Source organism: Pararge aegeria, chromosome 6 (assembly GCF_905163445.1).
Source record: "Pararge aegeria chromosome 6, ilParAegt1.1, whole genome shotgun sequence".
NCBI lineage: Eukaryota > Metazoa > Arthropoda > Insecta > Lepidoptera > Nymphalidae > Pararge > Pararge aegeria.
In genome coordinates this window covers 10,594,224-10,607,204 of record NC_053185.1, presented here as the reverse complement: position 1 = coordinate 10,607,204, position 12,981 = coordinate 10,594,224, and the positions used below count along the sequence as shown (strand labels likewise).

The window sequence follows — 12,981 nt, the reverse complement described above, 5'->3', positions numbered from 1 at the left end:
TGTTATGAGGTGAGAAGGTACTTTTTAAAGTTTGGGATGAGTTTTATGTATCTAGGTTATAGAACAATTTCATACATGACGGCCGGCCGATTGGCGCAGTGGGCAGCGACCCTGCTTTCTGAGTCAAAGGCCGTGGGTTCGATTCCCACAACTGGAAAATGTTTGTGTGATGAACAGGGATGTTTTTCAATGTCTGGGTGTTAATATGTATTTTATCAGTATTTATGTATATTTTCAGTTCATTGAAAAAATATTCATCAGTCATCTTAGCACCCATAACACAAGCTACGCTTACTTTGGGGCTAGATGGCGATGTGTGTATTGTCGTAGTATATTTATTTATTATTTATTTATTTATATAATTTTTCCCGTATCAATTTTCATCCGCCATGGTTGTAACGTTCACAGATCGTGTAAGTATTGTATTAAAAAACGTGTAATCATACGGTGCCCATAGTCTGCTATTAGTTACTATGTAAATAATCAATCAATGATAAAAAGTACTGATAAAAAATAATATAATGGACTAAAATGGTTTTTTAATATGAAAACTGAATAATAATAATAAATTAATATAGGTACACCAATACATACAATTTCGATTGGCACAAGATACACCTGTATCGTGGGTTCCTACTTAAGTAGTGTTTACTCTTAACTTGGTTACTGTATCTTTTTTGACAATGAATTTAAGTAAACAAAAGATTCCAAACAATCAAGAACCTTTTTTGAAGTCGTTTAAAAAGCGTGCACTGCTGACCGGAATCATGCTGCAAACAATCTTCTTTGTCTATATGTTGCACTTAATATTTTAATATTATAACTGCGTTTTAATTCATTTTTCTTTTTTAATTGGTAATATGACTAATGCCCGTTTTTACTAACGACGACCAAAGCAATGCATAAATAGGTAACGCTTAATCTAAGGAGATTCCTAGACATAAGAACATCAAACGTTCACCAATAATTATCATCTAAGAGATGGTGAAAGTTTATTGTATGTAGATATCGCCTCTATTCCTTAATCATTCGATTTAGGCAATGCATAGGTTTAGCGGAAACGGGCATAAGACACAATTTCAGCAGGCGTTTACCTAAAATTTAAATTGACTGCCGAGATTCTTTCCTAAAATTGTTTGATGCTATCTAAAAATTGCGGTTATTGATAACAGTAACCGGTCTATGTTCCCACTAGTCTATGTTCTAAAGCCGCCTCTACTATCAGAGACGAGGACTGTGGACGTTAATTGGCTGTGGGATGAGCAACAGTAAGTATATTTTTTTAGATACTCGTGTAATCATACGGTGCCCATAGTCTGCTATTAGTTACTATGTAAATAATCAATCAATGATAAAAAGTACTGATAAAAAATAATATAATGGACTAAAATGGTTTTTTAATATGAAAACTGAATAATAATAATAAATTAATATAGGTACACCAATACATACAATTTCGATTGGCACAAGATACACCTGTATCGTGGGTTCCTACTTAAGTAGTGTTTACTCTTAACTTGGTTACTGTATCTTTTTTGACAATGAATTTAAGTAAACAAAAGATTCCAAACAATCAAGAACCTTTTTTGAAGTCGTTTAAAAAGCGTGCACTGCTGACCGGAATCATGCTGCAAACAATCTTCTTTGTCTATATGTTGCACTTAATATTTTAATATTATAACTGCGTTTTAATTCATTTTTCTTTTTTAATTGGTAATATGACTGATGCCCGTTTTTACTAACGACGACCAAAGCAATGCATAAATAGGTAACGCTTAATCTAAGGAGATTCCTAGACATAAGAACATCAAACGTTCACCAATAATTATCATCTAAGAGATGGTGAAAGTTTATTGTATGTAGATATCGCCTCTATTCCTTAATCATTCGATTTAGGCAATGCATAGGTTTAGCGGAAACGGGCATAAGACACAATTTCAGCAGGTGTTTACCTAAAATTTAAATTGACTGCCGAGATTCTTTCCTAAAATTGTTTGATGCTATCTAAAAATTGCGGTTATTGATAACAGTAACCGGTCTATGTTCCCACTAGTCTATGTTCTAAAGCCGCCTCTACTATCAGAGACGAGGACTGTGGACGTTAATTGGCTGTGGGATGAGCAACAGTAAGTATATTTTTTTAGATACTCGGATATGCTGACAATGATAAGTACGAGGCTCAGGTGCCAGCCCTACCGGTATCCAGTATGTGCTTTGTGCACTAACCAATCGCATGATGACGGAATACTATGCACAAACATACTAGTAATCATTATTACAAATATAAACCGTATGATTTACAATTTTTAATTAATATGAAGCCGTTAATCTTAATTTGAAACATAAACAAAGATATATAGCTTCAAATGTCATAGTGAACAAATTCCTCTTACTCCAAATATTTTAGTCAGGGATCTAGTTAGGTAGAAGAAAAACATTATAGTTTAAGTTGAGAATTTAAATAAACATTTATCTACTTAGATATGGGTAGGTATACCAAGGCCGAGGTGTGCCCCATGTTACCTGTCTCCATTCGTAAACGATTGTGTAATAAACTGTCCAAACAGTCGAGCCATTCAGGTACATTGCATTCTTCGAATATTTGGTATATACTAATTAGACTGAAGATTTGGAATAGTGATGAAATAACTAATAATAGGGCAACACATGTTGAGTTTAAACGTTGGTTTCAACACTCAAAATCGCTAAAAGGTTGTATGTTTGTAAATATTTACTCATAGAACGTGTAAATGAAAATCGAAATCTTACTTTGAAGGCTTTAGAGTTACATTATTTACTGTCTCCGAGACTTATCTGTGAAACCGAAACGCTAAGTTTTTAAGTTAGCCATAGTTCTTACTGAGAGAAATCAGATACAACACACGCGAAAATAAAATCTCCTGTCACTTTATTAGGCACGTGTCGGTCTTTTATCTTCAATAGGGTTGTCACAAGTAAACACTTTGAATGTTTTGAATTAGTTTCTATGGAAAACTAAATATGCTTCTTTTGATTTCATATTTTTACAGGTTGATTCCTTATGAAATATACTAATGCACCCTTTAACAGTTTATCGTAATTCGGTTACACGTTGTATATAATAAAGTATAATAAAACTAACGAACTCGGCAGACATATCATATCTGCCCCTATAAATAATAAATAAAACCTGGAAGCTGATTACAGGGCCACCTATCCGAGCCCAGTTGTGAATCTAAACCACCCAGCGAAACACTCAAAGACGGCAAAAGAGATGTCACCAAAATGGAAATTTGATTTTCAAGTTTTTTACGAGAATATCGTCTGGCAATTATTAGTTTTTAAAAATATTTACTAGCATTCCTCTGCGAATTTGTCTACGTATAGTGTCTGATAAGTTTCCCACACATATTTTCTTCCGCTATCCTAAAAATGTACCACCAGCCACCGCGTCAACTCGCCCGCCTACCTTATTAAGTGGGCTATCAAAAGCAACAAAAGATATTTACATAGCAAATTGGTAGCTCCTCCAGTGACCGTCACTTTCAATCCTGAAAGTGAAACACGTTAAAAAAAAAACTTTTTAGTGTATAATAGATATAGTACCGTTAACAAATGAGGATTGATCAAAACTTTGCGTAAAAAGATTGAGTAGCTACTTAGTAAAACTTACAAGAGTTAAATAATCAAAACAAATTTATTGTTTGTGCTTACGTAATTACCTTTCTGCAGTTTCCTAAAGTAGTTACTGGCTCCCATCGCCACTGTTAATAAATTCGAGCCATTAGCGCCGACTAAGAATAGTTACTGTTATTGTTAGTACACTAGTATCAGTGCAATAACTGAGAATTGTAATTAAGTCGGTGTGAGAGGACCAGCACTGCGATCACCAACCCACATGCCAAGCATGGAGATTATTGGCATAACTTTGATATGGGAAGTTAATACAAACCACAGCCTCTAGTCCCGGTCGGCAGCTCCGCTATTCCAATCTCTGGCAGCGGTTAGGGTGACTACATGTGGACGTATCAGAAAATTCAGGTGAATACATTTTATAGCACGTTGGGGACTCTACTGTTCTACAACTTGTAATTGGCGCGTCATCACAACAAACAATATTATGGATGGCGAATTTCGCGTTCTCATTTTTGCATAATCCAGAGAATCGATGCAGGGATTGTATGACGACTGGAATTTATGAAAACCTTTGTCAGCTTCTCAAAAATTTTAGTTTTTAAGTATAATGTTAATTATCGCACTTAACTAAATAATTAAGATACATACATATGAGAAGATGATTGTTTTATGACCAGGTGCGTCAAAAACATTAAAATAAAGAAAAGTGTCTTTTGTATTCTGAAACTAATACTACTACTGATTCAGTATTAGATTTCCAAATGCCTATAGATTTGTAAGTCTACAAAAAAGGTGCAGTTAAATTGTGAAGTAAAACCTATGCTTTTATTGCTATTGATGAATTAAAATTCAACTTCCGTTAGAAAGTCTAAAAACCAATATGCAGGCACGGAGCCAGCGAAACCACGAATCGGATCAACGTGCAGCACATCTTGGCACCTTAGCATCACACTCTGAAACATAACTTGGCTAAGCTGCTTGAGTGAGCTTGGCTGGCAGTTGCAACCCATAGAGGAGTCGAATCGCTGGCACTACATAGTGCAGGAGGCGAATGTATGACAGCATACCAATATAATGCCAAATTAGTTCTTAATCATCATCACATCAATCCACTACAGAGCCCAGGTCTCCTCCTACAGTAATAAAGGCTGGCCCAGTGCAGATTGGTGGACTCCACACACCTTTGAGAACATTATGTAGATGTCTCAGGCATGCAGGTTTCCTCATGATCTTTTCCTTCACCATTAAAGCAAGTGACATTTTAATTACTTTAAACGCACATAACTTAGAGGTGCATGCTGGGATTGGAACTCTGCCCCCCGAAAATGAACTTGAGCACCTACCACCGCTGCCAAATTAATTATTATGAATGAAATAAAAATAAAACAAAGAAATACATTTTCAAATATATTGATTAAACTTAGAAAAAGAAACCTAATATCTTTCCTCCGAGATGTTTCCTTCTGGCTTCTTCATGATCCATAATACCTCCACTGGTTGTCAGGACGAGGTATCTGTAAGTAAAGAAAAGAGTGTTGTGTTAGTATGCAACAGTACTTTTCCATATTGTTACTATTTAACAAGTACATTTACTTAATTTTGTACTTCTTAATTAAGTAAATAAAAGACAGGATTTTTAGAATTAATGCTGATCTACAGTGTAGATTAGATAACCAGATCAGACCTACAATTGCTAGGTATTGGGTTTTCAGTATGTAATTGGAATAACATTAAAGTATAAATAATGTAGGCAACAGCATTAACAATGTTTACTAAGGAGCAACATCAAAATGTGCTATTGACAATTCATATTGCACAACATTTCAAATGACGACCAACAAGAACTATTGGCGATCCGCGGTAGTTATGCTATAAAATATAAGGTAGAAAAGAGATTTTTCCCGTCAAGGAAGAAAGCAATCCTTATGTTACTTTTTTAGGATAATATGTGTTGAAAATAGAAAAAAAAAACAAAATGCACTTAGTTATGTAACGCAAAGATGTTATATATTGTTCATTCTTTTACTAGTTTTCTTTATGAATTTTTGAAAATCTCATTTGAGGCTGTTTTCATATATTTTTTGCGCAAGGGCACTCAGTCCCCTTAGTCCCAAGCTTACTTCCCTCAACATCCCAACTCTTGTTGGCAATTCTAGTTCTGTTTTCTTAAGCCAAGATATTAGGGGACTCTTAAGACTGTTTTCATGGAAATAACAGCATTATAGTTTTTGTTTTGACTCGGGTAAAACACAGAAAATAACATTTGGGTGCACTAGAAAAACTTAATAATATGCTTGTTATTTTACACATAATAGTTGTCAGAAAAAGACAGAATTAAAGACAGAAATACATTTTGATCATAAATAAATCAGAACACATTTCCGGTAGCTAAAATTTGTCCCAAATGTTCAACACCTACAATACTCCGAAACACAAAACATAATTAAAATGAGTACCAGATTTCTATAGCCAACCCCATCTTTTGAATTTCAAGATTGTAGGGCACAAGGTAGAGTACCCTATATGTTTAATTTCCTAAGATATCCATTTTGGATTGTCATGCATAATCCTTTTCTAAAGCCAGACAAAAATAATTTAGGTATATTTATTTCAAAAATTTATATCACTGTAAACAAATTAAGCAAATCAGTGATTAATTCAAGCAAACTTATAGTCTTACTAATAGTATGAATGAATGAAACCTGTAAGCGTATAAGTTTTCGAGACCTGATGTTGGTTTTAAACTTATACACTAAGAGCCTAACATAATAATGTGGAACACTGTTGGAATGTTGTTTTTTTCCCAGGACTTGTTTGTTGATAGTGAAAAGACCAGAAAAATGGTGTGCAAGGAATTGACCTACTTTAACAAAGAAATCTAGTTAGATCTTGTTATATAGTCCTCCCTAGTATCAGTAAGCCAACATTGACTGCAATTGCTACCAGTAACGAAAGTCCTTTGTAGCCGGTTTTTTTTAATTGGTTTTGAATTGAAAAGAGATAACTCTGTACTATAAAACAATTTGATGTTATGCGAACACAACGAATGTTTGTATTTTTACAAATAAATATAATTACGAGCAATGCTTACCCAAATTGCCGGGATGGGAGAAGGTTGGTCCACCTTTCAATATCATTAATGGGTACGTCAAATCTGGGCGAGATAACACCACATTTATTAAGTCTTCCTGTGAGGTTTACCACTATTTTGCCCGCTCTGTGATCATCTACTATTTCAAATTCACCGATGTATCCATGCTTCATCATCACGGTTAGAAACTTGACGATCACTTTTGAACAAGGCCGGATGAGCACTTGCCTTTTGCCTCTTTTTTCGGCATTATGTATAGATTTAAGAGCATCACTCAATACGTTCATACGCACCATGGCTGAAATATCACAAAATAAACATGAAAATATAGGTTGGAAAACTACACGAGAAGCTGTCACAACAGAGTAAACACAGGTTGTAATTCGATTAAGTTCTTAGCTTTACATAAAATATTATTCCCTCAAAACAACACAGACGACATTATCACATGAAAACTTAAATATTTCGTTTAGAATTCAGTAAATTTCATGATTACCTAGGATTTAAAACCCGCCTCGACAATCCGCAATGACAGGTTATCCAAAAAGAAAGATTTCAAAATTTTGCCAAAGAGTAAAGAGGACAATAACTATAGACATCTCTGATACAGGGACATCATGACATAATTCTACAGACGTAGAATCTACTGATTCCAATATTGGTTAGAACCACAGATCACAGGTTTTTATAATTTAAAAAAAAAACTGATTCTCTTTCATAAAAAGCTTGGACGAGATTTGAAGAATACAAATCCCGTGTGCAGATATCAGGGACAAATCAATTCATACAAACTCTACGCTATTTTAAGGACCATTGCTCTCTTCTTTTAAACCTTGACAGTTGTACTGGTCGTAAAAAAATACCACAAAATATGAAACTGAAACACTATGGAGGGTAGAGGTAAGGAGAGTCATCTTTTATGGGAGAAAAGTTGAAAAAGTGTCCAGTTGTTGCGCTAAATAACAGTTCAAAAATCCTCCACAATGGCGCTGGTGGATGCACAGGGTATGGTATGAATGTAGCAATCATAGATGAATTGAAGTATGCCGAGTTAAAAAATTTAATGTCATTATCGACTAAAGTAGTTAATTATTGAGAATTTCAACAACTTACGTTGTACAAAATATTGTGGTATATATAACCTTACTTCCTTGTATCTCCATACTTCCTTGTTTATTTTTCAAGCCTACTCTAACAATATTTATATTTGGCGCTTCTTTTAAGAGTTACCCTGATGCAAATGTGGCGTCATCCTAATTTAATACATTTTGACGACACTTTTCATATACACAGATGACTCTCCTTACCTCTACCCTTCATATGAAACACGATTAGAAACGATTCCATAGAGAGTTCATAGCATAGCATATAAAAATATTTTTATTTATATTCTCATCTTTAAAAGTACTATGTGCATCATAATTGTACATCGGCATGGGCAACGAGTATCTCAACACGTCTGTTTCAGAATGCATTAAAACATAGATTCAATATGTTATTTGGTTGCAACATTCACAGTGGCTAGCTAAATTATTTGGTATCAACTGAGATACAGAATCGGGCTGTAGAAAAAAAAGCGACGCACCTTGATGTTGAGTAGATAACGGGTTTGCATCCTCTCCGATTAAGGATTTTTTAAACTGGTATGAATTAAATAATCTATACTCTATGATAATAGGACCGAATGACTGACTGAATCAGTGGATTGAATGAATGGACTTTTCGTCTCTGTCTGAACGAATTGGAACGAACAAATCTTTTGTTTGTATTTGTACGCGGCAGTTCTGCACGCACGCGATTCCCTCTCGTCCTTCAAATTAGTTCAAAGTGATTGTGAAATAAAGTTTTGGAAACTTTCAAAGTTTTATAAAAATGGATACATAGTTTTTTCAGTGATGTGTTTATGGTTTAGTGTATCAAATAATAGGTTTTAACATGATTATAAGTGAATAATCCAATAGAATGTAGTATTACTTTATAGGACACAAAGTTGAGTGAACTTTCATACCTTGTTCGTTGGAATCTAGCTATCCCACAGGTGTTGTTGCATTGCTGTGACAAAACATTATCCTAACAACCATTTAATTATGACCTTAAAGTTACGAAGCTTGGAAAGTACCAGACATCATGTTTTTAAAGCAAACACGAAAAAAACTATCGTTTCTGTAAAGTTCTGAAATGCTGTTGTGGGAACATTTAAACTTGTAATGGAAGAATGGAAGAATTAGCACGGCTGATCAAGATGGTTTTGAATAAACAGTTTGCAGTTTTTGTCATAGTTCTGTTCTTTGGTCAAAATTCATCAACAGCAGACTCTGGAAGTAAGTTTTAATAAAAATCTAAGATGTAATAAATCTAAGGGTATAAACTTCAATAGCAGTAATAATTGACGGTTATGTCTATTTACATGAAACTTTTATTATATTTATTATGCTTCTCTGTAAACAAACTCCTATTAATTTAAAATATAAACCTGCTATTGTGTCCCTGATAAAGTACAGGCACAAGGCACAAAAACGCTGAAATGGAAAGTTGGAAAGCTAGTTATCATTAAAAAAAATACCTAGTAACACATAAGTTAAAGTGAGTTACCACAAGAACCATGTAGACAATGTTATGTACAATTTGAATTTGTAACTTTATTTATTCTTTGTATATTTTATTATTTCTTTTTTGTTTGTCCAACTTCTATAAATTTAAATTCCATAGTTTTAACCCTTCAAATAGTTGCTGGGCCACAAGTAGCATTTGCACTCACCAAACTACCTAGTCAGGGGTGCTCGTTGATATATACCATCACACCATACCATCCTCTGGTTTTAAGTAAATCAAATAAATACACACAATCTTAGGCAAGTAAGTCTCCTGAAAGGAGGGAGGGGAGGCAATCTTGTCAAGGGGACGTCACAGGATGCATGCATGCAACTGTGATGATTATCGTAATTTCGGACCACAAGCTTTAACCTTGTAAAAATGTTTGGAGCTAAATTTACATAGCCAATACATAGAAGATGGATACCCTATATGCATATACATGGTCCTTCGTTGATACTTCACAAAGAGCTTCAATAGCATGTATCTTAAAGGTCAAATAGATATGCTAGAACTAAACATATGTCACCATCTAGCTCCAAAGTAGGCATAGCTTGTGTTATGAGTACTAAGGTGACTGACGAATATTTATAAGAATAATAAATATAAATACTTATACTATACAAAAAAACACCATCTGTCTGAAAAATATTTTTCCATTTGTGGGAATCGAACCCAGAACTCAGGAAGCGGGGTCGCTGCCCACTGCGCCAAACGGCCTTCAAATTCAATCCTTTGAGTTAATATTTTGAGTCTGGCTGGTAACATGCAGCAACCTCATATGAACATGCACACGCACATATTACATTCTCAACCTCACTTAGCTGTGAGTTTGTGGCATAGCAGCACACATCACAATAATATTTAATTTTTATTATAGATTTTCGCAAAACTAAATAAATAATAATAAATAAATAAATATACTACGACAATACACACATCGCCATCTAGCCCCAATTTAAGCGTAGCTTGTGTTATAGGTATGACACAAGCTACGCTTAAATTGGGGCTAGGTATAAGATGACCGGTGAATATTTTTTATAAATAATATTTATGTATATTATTTATAATACTTAAAATATACGTTTAAACACCCAGACCCTGATAAACATTCGTGCTCATCACAAACATTTTCCAGTAGTGGGAATCGAACCCACAGCTTTGGACTCAGAAAGCAGGGTCACTGCAAACTGCGCCAATCGGCCGTCAAATGGACATGAAAAATAGTCAGCTAAGGTTGTTAACAAAAGTAGTCTGCTATCAATGACTCGCGTCAGTTATTTTTTTTTTTTTTTGCGTACACAACCCGAGATCAGGCACACCAGACTGGTCCTATGCGGATTGGTGAGCGTATGTCACTAACTTCAAATCTTAGGTAAATGATTAAAATATATTTATCATATTATACAAACGATAATAATCGGAACTAGCGGATCAACGACGTGCTCTCTAAACTACTAAACAATGTTTATTTATTTATTTTATCAATTTTTTACTAACATGAAAACCGCTTTGGGGTGCAGCTTCAATATTGAAATTATTTATAATTAAATTATAATTTTTACATCTCAATTTAGCTGTTAGGATTTATAAATTCTGCTATAAAAATCTATATCTACATCACTCCGTTGCTAGGTATCTTAGCAACCAACTTGAGCAACAAAATAACCTAACTACTTGAAGGACCATTTAATCCTGCTAAAACATCTACACGGACAAAGACACGACGCTAATGATAAATATGTGTAACTTAGACTCATTATTCCGACTCTTCTAAGTATTATTATCAGTCCCATTACGCCACAATTACATATAATGGGAATAAAATATTTATCATGACGATATTTCAGGATGTCTCGCGGTTAAATCCCGGACTGTTGGAATAAAAAATAATTAACGTCGTTTGGCCTCTTAAACAGCAGAGTATAGGTTACATTTAGGAAAAAAAACACAGGTTCTCAACTTACTCCTTTTTTACATACTTACTCAAAATTCAAAATTCATTTATTTTAAGTAGGCCTAATATAAGCACTTTTGAAACGTCAAGTCTGTCTGTTTGTAGTGACTCTACCACCGGTTCGGAAGGCAGATTCTACCGAGAAGAAGCCGGCAAGAAACTCAGCAGTTGCTCTTTTCCAACATCAAAAATTTACATTTTACATTTTAACATTCATTTTTCTATCTTGTGAGAGATGAAAGCGGAGCCGGATGCTTCCAATTAAGAAATTCATCAATTGTATAATAACCTCGCTGTAATAAATGTGTTTTAACACATTCTTTAAACTTATGCATTGGTAGGTCCAAAATTTCCTTAGGAATCATATTATAAAAGCTTATACTCAATCCCACAAATGACTTCTGTACCTTTCGCAGACGATATGCAGATGTCACTAATTTAGACCATTTCTTGTAAGTCGACTGTTTATATCCACTTTTTGTTTATAAAGACAAATATGTTGTCTTACAAATACTATATTATTATATATATATTGTGAAGCTACAGTAAGTATACCTATTTCTTTAAACTTCTCACGGAGGTATTCGCTTGATTTAAGTTTATATATACTACTATAGTTGGTATCTTTTTTTATAGTAACTATACACTACTATTAATAAAAGCAACGAAACAAGCAAATGGCTCATCTAATGGTAAATGGAAAAAATGGCCTATAAACAGAGTTACACGATGCACGACATGCAACGAACACCTAAAAATTGTCGTGCCGTGTCCATCCTTAGGCGTAGGTATTAAGCCTCATATGCCTGTAATCACACAGAGGGGTGGAACGTGATTGTCGCTCTTCCACCGCAACACAGCAATGTAGCTTGGCGGCAGAAATAAGCATGGCGGTAATACTTATCCTGACTACGGTCCAAGAAAGCTCCACTAACTACTATACCTATATTACGCAGGTACTAATTGGTGAGCTTTAATGATTTACTTCATGCGAGCGAAGTTCTCATTCAGCAGGGTGATTACGTATCTCTCGACAACAATGCGACAGGCGTAAATCTTGCAATCACTGCTGTCAAACGACACTTTTGTTATTTATTGTATGGAAAAGTGCTGAATGAGAACTTCGCTCGCATGAAGTAAATCATAAAAGCTCACCAATTAGTACCTGCTTAATATAGGTTCTATACAATAAATAACAAAAGTGTCGTTTGACAGCAGTGATTGCAAGATTTACGCCTGTCGCATTGCTGTCGCGAGATACGTAATCACCCTGCAGGTCCTAAATAATGTTGTCCTCTTAAATATTCTCTTACTTGACTTATAAGGTTCTTAATCTTTTCATTATTTTTGTTTATAAAGGTTGTATTAAATAAAATTGGACAAGTAGCCCTCTGATGACCAACCTAGGATTATAATAGACATCAAACGAATAGCAGGCAGGTTCTGAAAGGTACCTTGGAAATTGGTACTTCCTACAAAATACGTGTCCAACTGTGGAAATCCATTGATTGACATGATGAGAATGTTTTAAAAACTATATTATTATTTATAAGCTTTCAAAAATAACAAAAAAGAAAATAAATAAAGAACACGCACTTAATTAATTTTTTTAATTTTTAAAACATACTTTAGTAAAGTAAGAAAAATATTGTTTACATGAACAGGCAGGCAGTTTAGATAAAATGGATTAGGTACATTAAACATACTTGTATGTACCTCCCAAGTA

General features: G+C 34.3%; 2 protein-coding genes across 2 annotated transcripts in view; one reads left to right on the top strand and one right to left on the bottom strand.

The window, feature by feature from the left end:
• Positions 1 to 5,009: 5,009 nt before the first annotated feature.
• On the bottom strand, positions 5,010 to 7,356 carry LOC120624742 (40S ribosomal protein S15Aa). Its single transcript, XM_039891434.1, has 3 exons — positions 7,203 to 7,356; positions 6,707 to 7,004; positions 5,010 to 5,129 (listed from the first exon to the last, which is right to left on the bottom strand). The coding sequence occupies exons 2-3, from the start codon at positions 7,000 to 7,002 to the stop codon at positions 5,036 to 5,038; spliced, it is 390 nt and encodes a 129-aa protein (XP_039747368.1). The 5' UTR covers positions 7,003 to 7,004; positions 7,203 to 7,356; the 3' UTR covers positions 5,010 to 5,035.
• Positions 7,357 to 8,493: 1,137 nt separating this feature from the next.
• Positions 8,494 to 12,981, top strand: part of LOC120624378 (protein sidekick) — a 67,406-nt gene continuing 62,918 nt past the window's right edge. Inside the window, exon 1 of the mRNA XM_039890888.1 lies at positions 8,494 to 9,027. Within this exon, the coding sequence (XP_039746822.1) occupies positions 8,922 to 9,027 (106 nt within the window). The 5' untranslated portion in view covers positions 8,494 to 8,921. The remainder of the gene's footprint in view (positions 9,028 to 12,981) is intronic.

Excerpts from the sequence above, each read along its gene's own strand:
- LOC120624742 (XM_039891434.1), bottom strand. The coding sequence starts at position 7,002 with ATGGTGCGTATGAACGTATTGAGTGATGCTCTTAAATCTATACATAAT. Across the intron at positions 5,130-6,706 it reads CTCCCATCCCGGCAATTTGG|ATACCTCGTCCTGACAACCA; the intron begins GTAAGCATTGCT and ends CTTTACTTACAG.